The 22,502-nt window shown below is 39.6% G+C and overlaps 1 protein-coding gene across 1 annotated transcript in view; it reads right to left on the bottom strand.

Moving 5' to 3' along the window:
• Window positions 1-2,702: 2,702 nt before the first annotated feature.
• The window catches only part of LOC126474113 (nucleolar protein 11), a 78,125-nt gene continuing 58,325 nt past the window's right edge, over window positions 2,703-22,502 (bottom strand). The window contains exons 8-9 of the mRNA XM_050101539.1: window positions 14,726-15,057; window positions 2,703-2,895 (exon numbers count right to left, since the gene is read on the bottom strand). Coding sequence (XP_049957496.1) covers window positions 2,770-2,895; window positions 14,726-15,057 — 458 coding nt within the window. The 3' untranslated portion in view covers window positions 2,703-2,769. The remainder of the gene's footprint in view (window positions 2,896-14,725; window positions 15,058-22,502) is intronic.

Raw genomic sequence — 22,502 nt, 5'->3', positions numbered from 1 at the left:
ACCAATAGATTGTGGTCAGAGATCACATCTGCCCCTGGAAATGTCTTACAATTTAAAACCTGGTTCCTAAATCTCTGTCTTACCATTATATAATCTATCTGAAACCTGTCAGTATCTCCAGGGTTCTTCCATGTATACAACCTTCTTTCATGATTCTTGAACCAAGTGTTAGCTATGATTAAGTTATGCTCTGTACAAAATTCTACCAGGCGGCTTTCTCTTTCATTTCTTACCCCTATTCCATATTCCCCTACTACATTTCCTTCTCTTCCTTTTCCTACTCTCGAATTCTAGTCACCCATGACTATTAAATTTTCACCTTCCTTCACTATCTGAATAATTTCTTTTATCTCATACATTTCTTCAATTTCTTCGTCATCTGCTGAGCTAGTTGGCATATAAACTTGTACTACTGTGGTAGGCGTGGGCATCGTGTCTATCTTGGCCACAATAATGCGTTCACTATGCTGTTTGTAGTAGCTTACCCGCACTCCTATTTTTTTTTTCATTATTAAACCTACTCCTGCATTACCCCTATTTGATTTTGTATTTGTAACCCTGTATTCACCTGGCCAGAAGTCTTGTTCCTCCTGCCACTGAACTTCACTGATTCCCACTATATCTAACTTTAACCTATCCATTTCCCTTTTTAAATTTTCTGACCTACCTGCCCGATTAAGGGATCTGATATTCCACGCTCCGATCCGTAGAATGCCAGTTTTCTTTCTCCTGGTAACAATATCCTCCTGAGTAGTCCCTGCCGGAAGGTCCAAATGGGGGACTATTTTACCTCCGGTATATTTTACCCAAGAGGACGCCATCATCATTTAACCATACAGTAAAGCTGCATGCCCTCGTGAAAAATTACGGCTTTAGTTCCCCTTGCTTTGAGCCGTTCACAGTACCATCACAGTGAGGCTGTTTTGATTAGTGTTACAAGGCCAGATAAGTCAATCATCCAGACTGTTGGCCCTGCAACTACTGAAAAGGCTGCTGCCCTTCTTCAGGAACCATATGTTTGTCTGGCCTCTAAACAGATACCCCTAAATTGTGGTTGCACCTATGGTATATCTGTCTGTATCACTGAGGCACGCAAGCCTCCCCACTAACGGCAAGGTCCATGATTCATGGGGGGTTCTGGGATTACAACTCAATTCTGTAGTATGCCCTTTCCAACTGAATTTATTATTATGGGATTACAACTCGATAATAAATTTAGTTGGGAAGGGCATACTACAGAATTGCTGAAGCGGCTAAACACGCTTGTATTTACAATGTGAATGACGTCAAATGTAGAAGGCATAAATATTTTAAAAACTTTGCATACTTTCATTCAATTACACCATATGGCATCATATTTTGGGGTAACTTGTCAAACCAAGCAAAAGTTTTCAGAGAGCATAGTGTGTAATTATCTTAACAGGGACTGTTAGACAATTTTACATAAAAATGTCTGTTACATTTCAGTTCTGACATCACTTGGTCACATCAGTCAAGATTAGGTATTTTGTGTACGATTGCATAACTATATTTCATTCTGATAGTGTATTAATTCTGTAAATATTAGCCAGTTCCAGGTTACTGTAATGTATTCACATATCTTGACAATTTCCTGACAAATTATTATATTCACACATTCTATGTTTTTTTTATGTTATACTTTCCGGTATGTTCCACACCCACAAGAATCGTTTCATTTTTGGGTCCACAGAACGAAAACTGAATCTAATCTACTTGAATAGCTCACTCTGCGCATAGCACAGTTGTGACATGATGCATTACACTTGTTCGGCCTATGACTAGAAACATTAGACACAGAAATAAGAACAGCATTGGTTGGCTTACCTATAAGGCCTTTTGGTATATCTTCTCATTCCTCCTCATACTCATCCCTTGCACTTACATTATTAGCTTGGAATGAACCTTTTCTGTGCACTGTCTACTTCATCACTCAAAAGCAGACATGTTGGACTTGTATATATTTAGGCAATTGTTTTAGGTTTCTTAACTTCCAAACATCACAATAACTACGACCACTAAGCGCAAGCTATGATGTGAGATTGTACGCTGCAGAGGAATTGAAGCTTTCAACCAAATAGTTTATTTATGATTGTGTGATAAAGATGATGAATCTGACATTTTTCTTTCCAATATTTTTCAGCAGAAACAATAATTTTTACCAAAGACTAATTTCAGCAACACGTACACTTCTGCATTATTTGCATAAAAATATTTGTATAGAGAGCAATGCAAAAATCAATGCACATTGACAGTGTTTCCCTTCCCCTCCTGCCTGCCTCACATGGACCCCTCCTAACCCCTGCAGACACGCCCATGTCACCTGGAAATACTTGTTCCTGCAGGACAGGCTACGCAGTAACCACTTGGAGCCTAAGAAGCAGTTGTGATTGGCTGGCACCTGGCCCCTACCATTCAACTCGCTGAAATGTTAATCACAGAGTAATTTTAATCAGCTTATGATAAATATAATTCTAAATCTCAGAATAATCTTTCTACTCAACTTTACCAAAACGCACAACTATACATGCTTGTTCATTTATACATCAAGCTAGTATAGCATTTTCCTATTAATCAAATGAGTTCCTTTCTTTATATGTATAAATTTCTTACCAATCAAATAATGGAAAATCTTATACCCTCTAGGGGTGTGGGACTATATCACTGAGTAATGAAGGCACATAGAACTTCTAAGGTCTTTTAATCACACAAACACAGTCAATTTTAACATTTATTTTCAACTACGATACATTAATACAGGCGAAGTGTTTCAATTGAATATGCTTTGTTACTACACTGTCGCTTTTTCAATGGTTTTCCTGCTTTCAGCCTATGGAGAATTGCTGCTGATGTCTCAAGATCCTTCATGCAGCTCAACTGTAACATAATACATATAGAGAGTTTAGTTTGTAATAAAATGATTTCTTTAATCAATTACAGTTAACAGCTATTTGCTTCAACTAAAATACATGATACTGACAATGATCAATAATAATAAACAGCAACATTATGGGAGACAACTGGTTCAACAATTCTTTTACTGGAAGGTGGGGCAGGTACAAAACACAATAGCTGAAGTACAGAAGCTCAGTTGGTGGAAAGGAGGATAAGGAAGTTCCAACTACTAAAAAGAGATATTAGGGGGACCAAAACGTAATGTCTTTTTTTCTGCATAAAATTCAAACAGATAAAGTGCTAACAAGTTTTTTATTTTTAATCAGTTATTTAATCACTCTCATTATGAATAACTTTTTGCCATCTAGTATGCAAATTTTCAATTCCAGATCAATAAAAATCCATTAGTTTTTGAAAAAAGTATCTGAAGATAGCATTTTGGGCATTCATCACATTTCACATTTTTTGTCACTTATAAAATATTGTTGCTAATGGAATAAATGAAAACCCAATGGCCCAAAACTGGGCAAATGTGGTAGGCAAGGCAAAACTTCCCCACCCAGTTCATTAATTTTTTCCAGGACTCGTCCTGCACAGTGAGCTCTTGCATTATTATGCTGCAAAATAATGCCTTTTCTGTTGACAACTGATGGGTACTTTTAATTAAAGACTGATTTACTCAATCCAGTTGTTCACAGTAAAGGTCTACATCACCGTTGGTCCAGGTTTCAGCACCTCAAGATGAACCATCAAGTGAATAATCCACCAAATGCACAAAAGTGCCTCTTGAGGTGTAAACTCTGTTTCGCTGCGCTTTGTGGTGGTTCATTCACATACTACCACTGCCTTTTGCATTTTGTATGATCACAGAAGACCCATTTTTCCATCACCAGTGATCAAACAATGAGAAAAAAATGCTTATGTGATTTTCCACATGAGCAATATGTTGTACATGGTGCATCGGTTAGTTTTGGTAGTCTTTACCAATCTGCTGCAAATGTTCTTGGATGGTCAACCAAGGCTGCCTCCACTTCTGCTCATAACATGTTACTGTTTAATGCTGTTGACCTTTCTGATCGATACAAGCCTGAAAGGTCAACATTACCAGACTTGAACTTCGAAAATCACCTCAAATGCACTTGAATAAACATCATAAATGTTTTTGTTTGCCTGTTCTTTACTACCCTTATGAAACTAAAAAACATACAATGCTACATATGTACCTCTTCTGGTGTTTGGCTGGCCATTTCACCATAAATTGCAAAAAAAAAAATAAAAAATTAAGACTCAATTATTTATACATAAAAAGTCACTCTAACTTTAAAATGTCTTTGGCATGACTTTGAAGTACACAATGAGCAGATAAATGACACACAAATATTGACAAGTGCACAAACAATATTACTTTCTGGTCCACCTAACAAAAGATGCACAGAGTACTAGTAAAAAGTTCTTGGGAACTGATGGATAAATAACACAAGTTTAAATCTGGAAAAATCTACAGTGCAAATAGAAATGGTTAGTGTAAGCACCTGTAAAAAAATTATGAAAAGGCTAAAACAGAGACAAAAAGGTAATAAACATGAAGATGAAACCAAACAGTGAAACAGGAATTGACAAGATGGGAAGGATAAAGACAATGGCAAGTTACTAGTTTAGCATCCTCAGACAATAAAATCCAGGATGGAATATCAACAATATAAGGAAAAGATAGATTGCTACTTACTGTAAAGATGAGATGCTGAGCTGCAGACAGGCACAATAAAAAGACATTTACACATCACCTTTCAGCCAAAGCCTTTTTCAGAAAAGGAAAAACACACACAAATTCATTCACACAAGCAACCACAACTCATGAACACATGACCACCATCTTCCGCAGCTCAGACTGGAACGTTACTGTCAAATAGAACAGAAGCAGCAATCTGGAGAGAGTGGAGAAGGGATAGCACGGTACGGGTGGTGGAGGAGGGGGGATGCCATCTGGTGGAGTATGCAAGGACTAGAGTGCCAACAGGTGCAGTGTCGGGAGACTGTGAAGTGGGGAGCATGGAGACAAAAAAAAAAAAAAAAGAGGGGGGGGGGGGGGGGGGGGGTAAGGGGTGAGATGGGTCGGTGCGTTGGCATTGAAGCACTGAAGCCAGGACAGTGGAGAACACAAATTATCCTATACTCAGCCTAAAGTAACCTACTGTCCCTACACACTCCACCCAACAGTTTCCACCCCTCTCTGGCCTATCACCTTGCTCACTCACCGACAATGCACCCCCCACCCCCCCCCCCCACTCCTGTTCGCAACATTGCTCTTGTTAGCAGTCTAGTCCTTGCTATCCCTTCCCCTTCCGTTTCCATGGCCCCTCCAGACTGCTGCTTCCATTCCACATGACAACTACATTCTGGTCTGAGATGGCAGTCACTTTGTGTGTGTGTGTGTGTGTGTGTGTGTGTGTGTGTGTGTGTGTGTGTGTGTGTGTGTGCGCGCGCGTGCTTGCTTGTGCAAATGTGGAGCACTAGCTCAGCTTAATGTAGCAAGTTGAAATCTAATCCATCTGTTACATTTTCTGCTCCCAAGAATAACTAAAATTTTTTACTGTTTTATTCTATATCTTATGCAGTTGTACACATAATAGTTCATCTCTGCGGGAATATGTAAAATTGTTATTTACCTAAAAGATCAGTTACAATTATATTTCAATTGTTTATATTTATCTTCCAGATTCTGATGATGCACTTAGTTTAACTATAAGTCTGAATAATTAAAAGATATAGGTAACTGAAGTTCCGGCAATGTCAAATAATAGTAAAGCCCTGTGAGCAAGCCGGCCGGGGTGGCCGAGCGGTTCTAGACACTACAGTCTGGAATCGCGTGACCGCTACGGTCGCAGGTTCGAATCCTGCCTTGGACATGGATGTGCGTGATGTCCTTAGGTTAGTTAGGTTTAAGTAGTTCTAAGTTCTAGGGGACTGATGACCTCAGAAGTTAAGTCCCATAGTTCTCAGAGCCATTTGAACCATTTTTGAACTGCGAGCAAATAAGGAGCAGAGGAGATAATGTAACCATTCATTCAAAAGCAGACATTCCAAACTTTCTGAGAACATATTTGGAATTATCTGCAATTAATTATGAAATAATTGACACAACTGAAATAATTCTGACCCCCCTACCCCAATATTTCAATTATCTATTTTGCCTTGACGGCTGCAAGATTAGGAACTTTTAACAATAAACTTTATTGCTTTATTGTCTGCCCCCAGTAGCTGAATGGCCAGAGTGATGGATTGTCAGTCCTCTGGGCCCGGGTTCGATTCCCGGCTGGGTCAGTGATTTTTCTCCGCCCAGGGACTGGGTGTTGTGCTGTCATCATCATCATCCTATCATCCATATCAACTGTAGGTCACCGAAGTGGTGACAAATTGAAAGACCGGTACCCAGCAAACGGCCTGCCAACGGGGGGCCCTAGCCATAGGATTAAATAAATAAATAAATTGCTTTATTTTTTATGAATCAGATAATAAATCTCACTAATCAATTCAGTCAGTAATTAAGATTTCAAATAATTTAGAATCATAAAAGTTTTGTTTCAAGATGGATGCCATACTTGTAATGAATGGATTTCAGATGACACATAATAATAATAATATTCCATGTACATTCGTGAATTATTAATCTGAAACATTTTCCATAAATCAAAAAATACTTAAGTCTTAAGAGTCCATGGAAAATAGCAAAATCTAACCCAGCCAAATTTCAAAGCATTAAATAGTTTTATAATTCACATCATGTTCTTACGTCTGTCTTTAAATGGCCACCCCTACCCCAAAATCAGCAGTTTGCAGCCAAACGGTACACGTATAACATCTCTCTGTCACTTTGTGTCAGAGTCTGTGACTAACAAATTAGTGCTGGTTAAAGTGAAATTCTGCACCAAAATATTATAGGTGTGACAAAGATGTTTGTAAACAGACTGAGACCAAGTAATATCTTTATGTCTTAAAATCTTGGGAGAGCTACTAAATACACAGCTTGAAAGTATTATGATCTACTAATTGTGTTCATTGGACATTGTTGTTAATGCTGGTGATAATACTCCAAGTTATTTTGTGTGCAATTTACTTTCATGTGTCTGTCACTGTACATCACACCACTGACTTTAACCAATACTGTGATGGTGTTTAATGATTGGGTGATTCTTCTTCCATATGTATTTCCAAAGGAAGAGATCCGCATGCCTATAGCTGTATAAATTGTAAAACTGGAACTAGCCATCAACTACAGTATACTGCAAATTATTTTGGATGCGCCAATTTTAAAATTCAGTTCCATGATACTTTTTTCAGTACAGCAACATATGAGACCTAAAAGTTCATCAGAACTGAGTAGAACCTCTAACCAAAGCAGACCATCACATGCTGGATAAGAAAGGAAAAATAAAGCAGCTTTGTCCTTGTCAAAGGAACAGACCTCCTAACATGATTTAGGGAAATCACGGAAAACCTACATCTGAATGGCCAGACAGAATTTTAACTTCACTCCTCCCACACAAGAATTCAATGTTTTAAGCACTGCGCTTCCTTGTTTAGTAAATGAAAAGATGAGAAGGATAAAGAATTACTGTAATTTGGTAGCAAGTTGATGGTGAAAGTCAAGTGCATAATTTTTATTTTTAAAATATTCTGATTTTCAAAATTACAAACTGTTTTGTTGGCACAGAGTATCTGCCGAAAAGTTAACATTACACCTATTCTAAACCTATACCATTTATTGATTGTGCACATTTTGATAATACAAGGAGAAATAAGACAAACAAAAAGAAATAGTTTAAATCATTTTTTTTGTCTTCACTTCCTTCTTTGCTTACTACCCAAGACAGTGGCATCTCTATTTTCTAGACCAGGACCAGCAACAATTATGGCACTGTGTGTCTACTGCAGACAAGTTGGCAAGGTGTTAAGTTTTGTGTAGTCAGTGGGATTATACTTTCACATAAACAATGACAGGCGAGCAAAGAGCCAATGAATTTCTAGCACTGAAATTGAAACCATTCTCTTCTTCGCTATTGTCACAAATATTTCACTGTTTTTCTGAATACCTCACGAATTAACAGGCTGTGATTAGGTTGTGACCTAATAGCACAGCAATATTTGTGGCCAAAGGAACAAGTAGTAATTAAATTTATGATCTTTGTTGTTACAGATACTTGGCTATTACTTATAAAATTTTTGTGATTTCCGAGGTTGAGGCTGCAGTGAGAATGAGAACACAACTGCTTTTTTCTGAATACATAGCAAACACAGCTGCTTTTTCCTGAATACATAGCAGATTTCACATCTATATTGACATGAGAATGTGATATATTCCTTTGTCTCTTGCTTTCAAACATGTCTGCCCGTTGCTCCCTCATTGGCTGCCTAGAACCTTCAGCTGACAAACCTCCTTTGTTTCCATTATATCTCATGGTGCGTGTTGACAACACTGCTGCACAACACACACAAATATGCCACTGGGCCTTAACTATACTTTTACCTCTCCTTTAGAAATAAGGTCCGCAGCTCATGGTCTTGCGGTTGCGTTCTCGCTTCCCGAGCACGGGGTCCCGGGTTCGATTCCCTGCGGGGTCAGGGATTTTCACCCACCTCGAGATGACTGGGTGTTTGTGTTGTCCTCATCATTTCATCATCCTTCATGCAAGTGGAAGATTGGACTGAGAAACGGTTGGGAATTTGTACGGGCGCTGATAACCGCGCAGTTGAGCACCCCACAATCCAATAATCACCACCACCACCACCACCACCACCACCACCTTTTAGAAATAAGTACTATTTTGAGTATTTGTCTAATTTCAAAGTCAGTTCAATTCCAATTGCAAATGGATTCAGGCAAACTTCAGTTCAAAGTTGGTAGAAGTACATAAAACGCCGAGGTACATGGTATACATTCCCATGGTTGGTAGCACACACGAAATCTGCTGCCCGCTTACCATTCCCCTTCCCACACTCATTCTAATTCCCCCTCCAACCCTTACAAATTCTTCAAAATAAATCTGCACATGACTCCAACTGGCAAAGCAGGATGACCCCTATATTGGTCTTTTACACAGTGTATAAACATTGACCTCAGCAGCAATAATTCAATCTGTGAATCTAAGACAAGTCTCTATTTTTGAATGATGAGTTGAAGAAAAAGCGTTGCCTTATAATAGAGAAAATACAATAAATTCATGCAATGAGACAAGTACCAAATTTCCTGCTATTATGTTCAATACTAAATTTAACAGTCGTGTATTGGGTACTCCAAGTGTAGATCATTTGAGTGTGAGGTTAGTGTTGGCCATGCCAATACAGAACGCTAGACAAACTTTCACATCTACTCATACACAATTTCTGTAGTCTCACAAGTTGCCTCCTCTTGAATGCGAGTGTTGGTCAGTTGTGAGGCTACAAAACCACCAATCAGATTTTATGACGGGACCATGGTGTACGTAAACATCCTCATGGATCTTACAGAACTTGAAAAGCATATATCTAAGACTAAATGAGTTGAAGATGTTGCTGTGGAAGCAAATGAACTTTTTTTTTTTTTTTTTTATAAAATCCAATTAATTTCAATTTAGAGCTGTCTTCAGTAATATGAACAACATCCCAAGAATATTCTGGTGGTCTACCGTTTAATTTGAGTTGAGCTGTTGTTATTCTAGACTCTTTGTTACATGTAAGCTCATTTAAGAAGTTACTGACTGTGGTTTATTTAATAAGTGTACTGTATTCTGCGTAGTCCAATGTGTAGGGGAAAGGGTTACACAGTCAAGAAATTCTGGAAACTATCAAAATTACGAAGTTCAGGTTCATCACAAGTACATACAGTAAATGCGTCATTCATGGATCACAACTAAACTGAAAGTTTCCAGTCACCGCACTTCAAGAAAGCAACATTCATTTAGTGAAAAATGCCGGCAGAAAGGGGGAGGCTTCATGCGCATTTCTGGTGTGTCTACAAACACATCATTTCTATACAGATTGACACCCAGACCAGCAACTGAAGGCGGGGTGCCCTGATGCCGTACATCAGGTACAAAAATCACAACCACTCTTTAGAAATTTGAATATCTGCTCTTAGGGCCCTCAACAATTTTGAATTTTTAACTATATCTTTTGCTACTCCTGATTCAAAATTCAGAGTAACTAATCCTGCATTCCATTACTTGTAGATATTTTATTTCTCTCTCCTTTTTTGGGTTTAGTTTCAAAAAGTTACAGCCTTTTTTTCTCACATGGTATTAATGTTAATTGTACAGCTTTTCATTTCACAATAATGATATAAATATCACCATATTTTATAAAAGTTATCATATTTACAAGATGGAAGTAAATAACAGGAGATCCAACCACTGTTCATCAGGATACAAGATGTGCAATAAATGGTGACTGAGACACATTATTTGGTTCAAGTCACTGCTTCTTGGATTGCAAAATGCCCCCAGTCAAAGAAAAATCATATCCACTTACACCAAGGTAATTTAATAATTCACAAAGTGGCAAAAATGCCAACATTTTGCCAAAAGAAACAGATGTGAGTGCTATCTTATCGATCCTACCAGCATGACCTAATACCATGTGGCTTCTTCCTGTTCTCAATAAGCACAGAAAATGACTGGGCTTTTTATTTGAAAAGCTTTCAGCAACCTACATCAATGTGCTGAACGACATTCCACCTGGGAAGATTTTGCAGGTTGTTAAAAAAAAAAAAAAAAAAAAAAAAAAAAGCAAAAGATTCCACAGAAGGGATCTTGAAAAGAAAAGAAAATGTAGATTGCAAAAGGCAAATATAAGGAGCATTAAAAAAAAACAAGCCAGAGGCATAATTACAGAAGCCAGTACCTTTATGTTAGAAGTACTGACCCTGGCTGTTGAGACACTTATTCCACTATGACACAAGGCAGTGAATGGCCATCTCATAAAATTCCTAGGGCTGTGATGATAACCAGTTCCGCATGTACAGCTGGACGTCATCGTCTGAGATGAATTGGAAAGGTTATGCTGACGTTCTTCTTTGATCCAGATGGCCCCCTTCTGATTCACTTCCTGCACCATGGGACAACAGTGAATGCCAGCGTTACTCACAAACCCTGACCACCCTTCGCCAAGCGATAAAATCAAAATGACCAATCATTCTGCTCCACGACAATGCAAAGCCAGATATGGCCAACATAGTCATGTCACTCATGCAGAAATTCAAACGGAAGGTTCTCGGCCACCCTCCATACAGTCTGGATCTCTCTCCCTATGGTTACGCCATTTTTCATCCCCTAAAAAAGGCTCTGGGGGGGGGGGGGGGGGGCAAACGATTCTACTCGGACAACGACGTCCAGCTGTATGTGCGGAACTGGTTAACCTTGCAGCCCCAGAAATTTTATGAGACAGCCATTCACCACCTTGTGTCACAGTGGGACAAGTGTTGTAACCACGACTGTTGCAGTCATGGGGTGGCTGTGAACAAAAGCACGCGGGACCGAACAGGAGCGGCCCGCGAACAGACTAGACAGACGAACGGGAAAGGATGGACACGAACAACGACAGATGACCGAGCAAGACACCAAGAAAAACAACACATAAGAAGTAACAGGGTCACAATCAAAAGCCTCATGAAATCAACAACGTCCACTTGTACATGCAAACAAGCAAAGTAAACACGATGTCTGTAAGCGAGATATCAAGAGACTCACGCGAATATCAAACTGCCTCCCTGAGTGAGAGGCAGGCGCTTAAATACCAGATAAGGTACGTCGCTATTGGCCACTGGGACCACGTGCTCCACTGTGGTGTCCTCACATTATACGTGGGCCAGGAGCGTGCGCAGCCACGGCTTACAGCGCGATGGCTGCAGAGACCTCTAGTGGTAATCTAGGTCCACGTCATCTGGCGCAGATTTGAAACCCACGGCACTCGGTACCAGAACAAGTGTCTCAACAGCCGAGACACAGCCAGGGTCAATACTTCTTACATACAGCTACTGGTTTCTGTAATTATGCCTTTGGCTTGTTTCTTTATGAACACCCCTAATACTTTCACTTCAAAATCTGTACCGTATTTACTCGAATCTAAGTCGCACTCGAATCTAAGCCGCACGTGAAAAATGAGACTTGAAATCAAGGAAAAAAAAATTTTTCCAAATCTAAGCCGCACCTGAAATTTGAGACTCGAAATTCAAGGGGGAGAGAAAAGTTTTAGGCCACACCTCGAAATCGAAACAAAGTTGGTCCATTGTAATATGAGAGACAATTTAGGTCGAATGAATGACAATACAGCTACAGTAGTTTGGTTCGAGTCGTAAGCTTAGCAGTTAAGCTTTACCAGGTCGGCATTGCTATGCGTCAGGCGATCCGACCGTATTTATACGGGTACCCTTCCTTTTTCACGTGCTTCGTCTGGTTTGAATTGATTTCCTTATTTTTCTTTGATCTGATAAGTGCCGTTCTCTATGTTATAAGTGTTTACGTCACTCTAAGCTGAAAATGTATTATTGTACTGTGTCATGCATTGTTTATCGCATTCTGTTAATGAGTGTTAACGGCCTGTCGCCGCTCGCGGCATGGCTTGCTGTTGTGCGCGCAACCATGGCTTAAAAGAGGAATCTTCTCATTAGCGAAACAATGGCAAGAGACTGCTATTTGTTGTTACTTACACTGCTGCTTTCTTTGATAATGATCAACAAGAACCAAATAATAGACTGCGTATGATAGATGATGTTCTGAACTAGAGTTTAGCGAAAAATTTTCTCCGTTTGAAAATCTTTGCAGACGCCTCTTCAGTACATTACATTCTGCACAGGAATTAGTCATCGTAGATTTAAAAATCTAGTCAATTGCCGTGCTTCATTTCTGACTGTGTCACTATTAGGCATAAGAATAATACGAATATAAACATGACATATGTATATTATTCCGTGTTTGCTGTTGTCTCACTCACTCTAGTTTCGTAGTTTATTAGGCAGACAGGATTTAAATGAGGTAGCAGCAAACACGAAAGAATACATGGCAAAATGTTTATATTCGTATTATTCTTATGGTGCAGAGAATACTGCATGTGATTCACAATTCATAAAATTCCTGTTAGCAACGATCTCTTCTCACAGGTTGGAAAAAATTCAGAACGTGGAGTTGGCCATATTGATAAACATCCCAAACAGTCCTTCCAGTCGGATTTTCGTAGTACATTGAAATGCTGCTACATTCGAAGATGAACAATACGGAATTTGTATTTACTACGTTGGATAATGTATGAAAAATGCGGTGGTCGAAACTCGGGGCAGAGAAAACGCTCGTCTTCCACCTTTTTTTAATTTATTTACTGATGCAGAGGTTTTGGTGCCAGTATTTATCTTTGTGCCTGCAAAGCATGCCTGTATAGTGCTACATATATTCTACGGCAGAAGTTTGTTGTGGCGGCACCTACCAACATTTTTCAGAACTTCCGCTTACTTTGCACTCGATTCTAAGCCGCAGGCGGTTTTTTGGATTACAAAAACCGGAAAAAAAAGTGCGGCTTAGATTCGAGTAGATACGGTAATCCCTACCTTAGCAAAACCCCATCTTATTATAGCTGAAATATCCATGGACACTACAGCTCATACCAGCACTAGTTCTCAGCAACACCTTCACAGGTAGGAACACCTGCCGGGTCTAGCCCAAAAATTAACCTTCCAGGCCATAACCTCCCACAATTCTGACCTCCCCTCTATCACTGTTAACCAGGCCGAAGTGGTAGTGTCCTCTTTATTCATTATCTTTCCCAACAACCTATCCATCTTGAATAATATTAAGGTCTATCTTCATCCTATTCCTCTTCTAATAACATTCCAATAGATCAAACCATTATCAATGATGTAGGTGTGGCAGTGTGAGGTAAATCAGTTGTCATGCAATACCTGCTGTTGCCAACTTTAAACTCGGCTTTTCCTGTGCCCCTCTGCTCTTCCTCCCCTATCCTTTGTTTCAGACATTCTTCACTCTTCCCATCCTAGCCTCTGTTAATTGTATTTTTAACCCCTTCTTTTACCTCCTGTTCCTTCCTTGCTACCCCCTCCCCTTTTCTCTTCTTCTTCATTCCTCCTCTTCCCCTCAACCATTCCAAAATATTCTTTCTTCCAGGACCCTGTGTTTGTGTTCCCCTCTCCCCCAGTTACCTCCAATTTCGCAGCCCTCTTCAAATCTTATTATTCCCACTGTTCCTACCTTCCCACCTTCCTCAATCTGAAACACTACTTACAGTCATGATGCAGCATCACAAATAAGTCTTGACACTGATTAACTTCCATTTAAATTACTTAACTGATCAAAGATATTTGTGACTTTAATGAACAAAGTAACTATAGTGGAAGTTGCACTGCATGAATACTAGAGAATAGTAACACATCATTTTTCTTTAATTTGGAAAAAATGGGTCAAATAAAACAGAAATGTGTATGTTTGTACTTTCAAAGATTTTGCTCTGAAAAAGGAATTGGAATTCCACAGTTCTAAAAGCAATTAACTTCAAATCTGCCTAATCACAATCAATACTTCATCTAACAGTCAAGTGCTGGTATACCATCATCATAATCCTGTTCAAAGCCTAAGAGCCACTTAATTATGCATGTATGGGTGCATGAAGTATACACAAGATCAAATATCTTTTCAGTTGATCTAATACTGTATAATATACAACTCAAAATGATACAGTCACGCACATCAGATATGAGCCAACCATTTTGCTACTGCTACATTATGCATTATTTGCTCAAAGTCTCATGAATTAGACAAACAGCTACTGGACTCACATTTCCAATGACAACCTGATGGAAGGCGGCAAGTAACTGGGCAACCTGGTTGTCTCTGCTGAGCAGCAGCTGCTGATAGTGGGCATCAAGCACTGTGCACGACCAGTTCAGCAGCCGAACATCAGTCACGTCTTGCTGCAGCTGGTAAACTAAATGACGCAGCAAGAGTAGCACCTCATCCAGTGGAAGTGTGCGCAGATGTGCTGTCAGTTTTGCATCACTCACATGAGCATTCAGAGCTAATTGCAAGAGATGTGCCCTACCAGGAGGACTTAACGGCTTTATCTTCATAATTTTGTTGGTTCCAATGTCTGCCTCATCATCCAGAACACCTGCAGCAACATTAAAAAAAAAAGGACATGAGCAATTCGTCGAAAGAGCTAGTTACAAATGCAAATTCCATTGGCATATACGATTCAGTGTATTTATAGAATAATAATTATTGGAAGCTACACAAAAGCAATTACAATGTATTTCTCAGTTTCAAAATGCAAGCCATGTAGCAAAAGTTGCATTTACAATACTGAATACAGGAAACAGTGAACCAGATTCTGAACACAATTAGGCACATTTATTTTCACAGTCAAGAAATGGAAACAGAAAGAGCCACCCATGTAATGAGTCCAATCAGAATCATACACATACATAATATATCAATCAATATTATGAAGAGAAAAGTTGTTATTCACCACATAGCAGAGATGCTGAGTCACAGATAGGCACAACAAAAACACTCTGACAATCAAAGCTTTCGGCCATTAAGGACTCTGTCAACAATAGATGACACGTGTGTGTGTGTGTGTGTGTGTGTGTGTGTGTGTGTGTGTGTGTGTGTGTGTGTGTGTGCGCACACACACACACACACACACACACACACACACACACACACACACACACACAGAGAGAGAGAGAGAGAGAGAGAGAGAGAGAGAGAGAGAGAGAGAGTCACGCAAACACTACTCGTGCACACAAATGCAGTCTCAGGCAACTGAAACCACAGCGAGAGCAGCAGCATCAGTGCATGATGAAAGTGGTGAGTGGGTGGGGGTAAGGAGGAGGCTGGGATGGGGAGGGGGAGGGATATATGGTGGGGGTGGCGGACAGTAAAGTGCTGCAGGGGAGAGGTGGGGAGGGGCGGAAGGGGAGTAGTGGAAAAGGAGAGAAATAAAAAGACTCCGATGTGCCTTGCTGTGCTCTACAGTTTTATGTTATTTTTGTGAGATATAAAAATGCTACAGTGCTCATTTTTGGAACACTTAGTGTAGTAGTTGTTACAAATCGAGTTACATGCCAAATCCATGGATTTCACATGCCTATTTACATACCTAAGCAGACTTTGGTATTAACTGTGTGTCTGAATAAAATTGTGTGTGTCAGATAAATTCACTTTGTAAAATTTGGTTCAATAACTTTACATAAAACTTAAAATTTGTTTTTCGTGTCAACTGTATCAATACTCATGAACAATTCAGGATATATTGTGTATTTTTGTATGGTGAATGCAGTGAAAGACATATTTTGTGGTACAGCATCAGTTGTAATCTACATCTGAGCTTTGTATAGTTTTAATGGTAGTATCCCAGTTTAAACAATAAATAAAGATTATAAATCATCCACTCCAAGTTTCAGTGTGCAGTTATGTGGATAATGCATACTTTTGAACATTTTTGAAACATACAAATATTGTGCATAAAATATTTCATAGTAAATCAGTAGTTGTGATTTCAAGTTACTGTAGCACATTAACGAAGCAAGGTAGGCTTATCCTACTCACTCTTATACCACTCCTACGCCAAAATTACTTTCTTTTTCCTTTTCTCATCTCTTTTCACTAGAAGAACACACATGATGGTTACATGAAATAACTTATTTCTTACTCAACCAGCATTTCATTGAATTTCATTGTTCATTGTTTGATTTACTGATTGCAGATGACAATAGTATATTTAGTTCTGAAGGAACAATTCAGGAAGGGTCTGTGATCCTGAGGGGCATACATGACTATAGAGGCACACTAGTTGCTAGGGATAACAATAAATAATGGGCCATTTTGGAAAAGCCACATGAGCTGGTTCAGGGATATTATTCCTAAAAGAACTACAGTACAACAGGGGGCCCCTCACTCATGGTGGAGCCTTTGAACACAATGTTTCGCTGACTGCTGGTTTTCAGTGTTGCTACAGATGGAGGCAAATGGAAAGAGTCACCACAGTTCTAATGGAAACATTTTATTTAAAGAAATATTCTTGGTTTTCAATGATTACAAACTACCTGCATGTCAAATTTCAGTGCTGCTTAGAAACTGTTTGTTTTGAGATTGACATAGCTCACTTAAAAGCCCACTTTCTCCAATTTTCAGTAAGCTTTCTTTTTTTTCCAAAAAAATAATATTTCAGAAGTTATACATATGCAAAATTTTTGTGCCATCGTTGGGTACAACAATTTTCTGTTTCTAAAACTGTATACTTTCACTTACTTAACCAGTCAGTTTGTTAATTATTCAAATTAGGAGCCTTAAAAAACATTTTAGAGAATTCTTAGCGAACCTTGGGAATCCCCACGCACATTAAAACATCTCTCTCATAAATGGTACCTATTATTTTTTATTTTCTAATTAAATAGCTATTGGTTAGTCAATCTTACTTCACTGGCTACTGCAACATTGTCACTTCTACTTTCCCGTCTTTTATGTTAACATTTTAAAATGGAATAGCTTAGTATTTTACCAATCTGTTGTTTTATGTAATATGCATGTCTATAGATAGGTTTGCGCACATAGCTTTAGTTAGTCTCCAGTTGGTATTGAGCCACTACAGTCACTACATCAGTATTTGGTAGTTAAAAATGTTTGTGGTTTATGGGCATTCAACAGTGGTTACCATCAGTTAAATGTGTACCATATTTATCTGAATATAAGACAACCTCCCCCCCCCCTTTTTTCAAGAGGCTCCTTCAGAAATTTTTATTTGTAACATGTTCTGAGTACTCAAAATTACAAACTGTTTTACCAATATAAAGTATCTGCCTAAAAAAGTTAACACTGTACCTATTCTAAACTAATGTCATTTATTGACTGTCTACATTTTGATAACACAAGGAGAATAAAATATGCAAAAATGGTCTACATCAATTTTTACCTTCGCCCTTTTCTAACTACAGTGTGCCATGGTGCGATGGTGCATGCAGAAAAAAGGAAGGCATCCAGAGAATATTGCACAATGGAAGTTTATTCAGCAGGAAAGCATGCAAGAAAACATGAACAATGGAAAACAGAATCTCTATGACATAAAGTAAGAGATTGTCCTGATCTAACAGAATAACTGCCACTAATTCAATAAAGTTCCAGGAAGGCACGAGAGAAAGCACACAGTCTGGGATCACACATTACTCAGCTGCAGTCAGGGTCAGAAATGGTCATGATCAAAATCGTTGGTTGCACTGCCACTGTTTTGGTGCCACTGCATTGCATCAGTGACTCATCACTGTACTTGGAATCACAGTTGAGTTCAGACTCAGCATCAGACTGCCGGAGAGCTGCAGGCAGTTGTCTTATAGACACCACCTGAAATGTGGATACCAGGAAGTGTTCAGCACAATGTAGCTTTGTAGATGTGAGATAATGCCAGCTGTGTTTGGTGATCATAGTGCCCTCATTACCACAGCAGTTGTTACAGCACAGTGGAACTGCGTCAGCTGCAGGCATCTGGCAGGGTGGCTGCCCACAGAGTGATGCTATGTGGCATGTGTGCAGTGCCGTCAGGCACCAGCTATACAACGCATTCCTCTTGCTTTTGGAGGGAGATGGTGAAGCCATCTCAACACGTAGACCATGGTAGAGGCAACAGCCACAGCACTTACTATCTAATTCAGTACTCTGTGGCATCCCTATTTTTAATCACCATCATCATCTTCATTTGTAAGCATACTGGAATTCCTACTCATCCCACAGTATGCCATTTTCTGAGGCATCCACAACATTGGCTATGCAGCACTTTCTACATCCTTTCATTTGGAGTGAAGGCATCGTCTCCTTGGTGAAGCAACTCATTGTAAAGTTGTCTGTCATAGGTGAGCCTTAAAAGGTCTATTCAAAACAACATCCATTACTTGAAGTTGTGAGGTAATGCCGACAGAAATTATTACCTGGTCTGTGTTGTTCTTTGCTAAAAGATCTTTAACTTGCTGGGTGAGATGTCCCATCAACAAATCTAACATCAAAATTTTCCTTCTATTAAGCAAAGGGCCTGGTTTTCTCTTCCATACAATCTTCAAACAATTTAACATCAAGTCTTGTCATGCATCCCTTCTTTCCTTGGCATCTAAATATAAGTCCTGCTGGCATTTTTTTTCTTTCTTTCTACATTGTTTCCCTGCGAAGAATCATATATGGCAAGCTTCCTCCCAACTGCTAGTGCCCTCAGCCTTCTCACTGTGAGAACTTCTTATAGGAATACTTAATTTCCTTCATGTTGACAGCAATATTTGAAGCATATCAAAATAAACTGGTGTCAGACTGGCCCACGTGGCCTAGCTAACAGTCATGCCATGTTTTTAGATGTATGGGCTGAAGTTAAAAATTTAAAGTACTGTCATGATCTACTTCTTAAGGGAATTAATCTTACATTAATGGTTTAGCATGATAAGTCAAATATTAATTCATAAAATCAAATATTAAACTTGGAACTTTGTACATTCATCCAGTATTTGACAATGAGACCACTTAGTTACTTCCAACAACCATTACACATAATATCACACCTTTTCAAAACTTTTCCTCTTACACCATCCACAGAATACATTTTTGCTGTTCATGCAGTAAACCTTCAGCACCAGTTATGACATTCTAATTTCTACTTCCTCACTACCAGCTCTATTCACAACATGATTTGCAAATGATATACATATTCCACTGAATGTACCTGCAAAATTATCACACCAAATGGTACAAAGTTAAGGAAATATGACATCATAAACGTGAGCTCACAATTCTTCAAATAAGCAGATGTGGCGGACTGGGGGGGGGGGGGGGGGGTTACTGGTATGAGGCTGATATGCAATATGTTTTTCATCAAACTCTACGGGAAATCACTGAGCTAGAGCTGTTCTGCATTGTAACATAAGCTCCACTCTCTTCACCATCCTCATTGATCAGCCAGTACTTGCTTTGAATTCCATAACGCATGCTGTTGTTGTGGTCTTCAGCCCTGAGACTGGTTTGATGCAGTTCTCCATGCTACTCTATCCTGTGCAAGCTTCTTCATCTCCCAGTACCTACTGCAGCCTACATCCTTCTGAATCTGCTTAGTGTATTCATCTCTTGGTCTCCCTCTACAATTTTTACCCTCCACGCTGCCCTCCATTACTAAATTGGTAATCCCTTGATGCCTCAGAATATGCCCTACCAACCGATCCCTTCTTCTAATCAGGTTGTGCCACAAACTCCTCTTCTCTCCAATTCTATTCAATACCTCTTCATTAGTTATGTGATCCACCCATCTAATCTTCAGCATTCTTCTGTAGCATCACATTTCAAAAGCTTCTATTCTCTTCTTGTCTAAACTATTTATCGCCCATGTTTCACTTCCATACATGGGCACACTCCATACAAATACTTTTGCATGCAGTCAGAAAATTCCTCTGTATCTCCAGTGCCATAACTGTTCTAGGGTGAGTGATTTTCTCCTGACAGCTGATGTTTTACAACATCTGTTGGTAAGGAACTTCTGGAACTTCTTACAGCAAGGGGCACCTTGCAGGAGCACTACTAGTGGGAGCAGAGCATGGCCAATGAAGAGGCCAGCATTCTGCTCCTGACTCTGACATGCCGAAAGGGTTACATATTAAAGAATTCAGTGGTGCACTTTGGAACTCATGCAGGCATGTGTCAGTCCTTTGGGGGGAGGGGGGGGGGGTGTTGAGCTAGCCCTCTGTGATGTAGCTTGTGTGTTTTAAAGTGGTTAACATTTTGCAGGTCAGGAGTTGGTGATCCTCCATAGTCAGCTAGGTGCTTTTCCTGTATGGAAAGTCTACAATGTGTTTGAAAATGTGTACTCACGCAAAAAGCATGAAATTCTGCTGAAGCACTTTATGATTTTTGTAGCAAATGTTGGGGTTAAGTGAGTGTGTACATGTTCAGTAGAAAGAAGCATCATAGCACGGTGGGGAGCCATTAGCTAGTTGGAGACACTTTTGGATAAAAGGAAGAGATTTGGCTAGGTTTAACTGAATTACATGTGTTTGCTTGGAAATTTCAGCTTGGTATTTCTGTGATCTTTTCTGCTGATTTTTAACTAAACTCTTTGTTTTGTTGTGGTACAGGTTATTGGTGGAAGTTGCTAGGAGGGAGTTAGAGGCAGTGTATGAACTGTTAGCACTGTACATACTCCAGTCCAGTGGTCAGGTCCGGGCAGCTTCCACAGATATATATACACCCTGTGCCCTAATGTCCCATCCATTCGAAAAGGCACCAGAAAATCCAGTTCATGCTTGAAGTAGAGGATAATGGTGGAATTCCATTCCTAGACATGGAAGTATACAAGACAATGGATGTCACATGTGGCACAGAGTATACCAGAAGCCAACATATACGAACAAGTACTTACACGACCAATCCAATCACACCAAGCACAAAAGAACTGTCATCCATTCCCTGACTACCTGCATGCAGCACCTATGTGATCCACACAATGTTAACACCTGAGCTCAAAAGGCTGTGAACATGTATCTACCTTCTAGGTAAATACATGAAATTAATTCACAGTTGCGAATATGGACAACCATCAACTGTATAGTGGAACAATGACAATGGAAATCCAGTTCGGACTGGAAAACAAACATGGATTTCCCACTTATTGCAAATAGCTGGCTTACCATTAAGCTATCTGAGCACGACTCACGCCAAATTACATGGCTGACAACATATGGAATTTGGGGTCTGGCCATGAGTTGTGCTTGGATAGTCTAAGGGTAACGTGACCGCTCTTGATAAGCAGGAAATCCGGGTTCGAGTCCCAGTCCGGCATGGATTTTTATTGTCTTTGTTCAATTATACAGCTGATGGTTGTCCATATTTGCAACTGTGAATTAATTTCATATATTTCAAAGCAGCTGTGGTCGCTGCAGTGCCTGTTCCAGTAACACTGCATCATAATTTGGAATAACACTGACACTATAATATCCTATTCTTAGTAAATGGCTACAACTCTAAATCAATTCACACAGCCAAGGAAATAAACAAATGAATGCAAGATGGGCAGGGAATCATCAAACTGCAGCCAGCATTGTGCTTACCCTATGTGAAGAATGTCTCTAACCAGACTGGTAAATACCTCTGTTGTGTTGGTGTCTAATCAGCAGCCACAAGATCCAGGATGTGTTAAGCTCCACCAAGGACAAGGTAGATGTTCTGCACACTGCAGATGTGTACAAGGTGGAATAGGAGTGTGGAGAAGTATACACTGGTGAAACCAGCAGGCCAGCAGCAACATGCATACGGGAGCACAAGCACTATATGTGACTTGGGCAGCACAACGAATCTATAGAGGCTCAATGCCAGCAAATTGTGGCAGGGAAATAAAATTTAATGAAACCTGTGTACTTGCCAAGCACCCAGGGATGGTGCAATGCAACATCTGAGACACCACTGAAAAATTGAAACATCCTTAAAACACCAATAGAGAGGACAGAGTCAGGCTTGCCCCATCCTGGTTGCCAGCCATTAGAGCCCAATAGGCCACAAAAACAAAACGAAATGTGAGTGTTACTATCAAGTAACTGC

This window comes from Schistocerca serialis, chromosome 4 (assembly GCF_023864345.2).
Source record: "Schistocerca serialis cubense isolate TAMUIC-IGC-003099 chromosome 4, iqSchSeri2.2, whole genome shotgun sequence".
NCBI classification, from domain to species: Eukaryota; Metazoa; Arthropoda; class Insecta; order Orthoptera; family Acrididae; genus Schistocerca; species Schistocerca serialis.
This window is presented reverse-complemented; position numbering and strand designations above follow the sequence as displayed.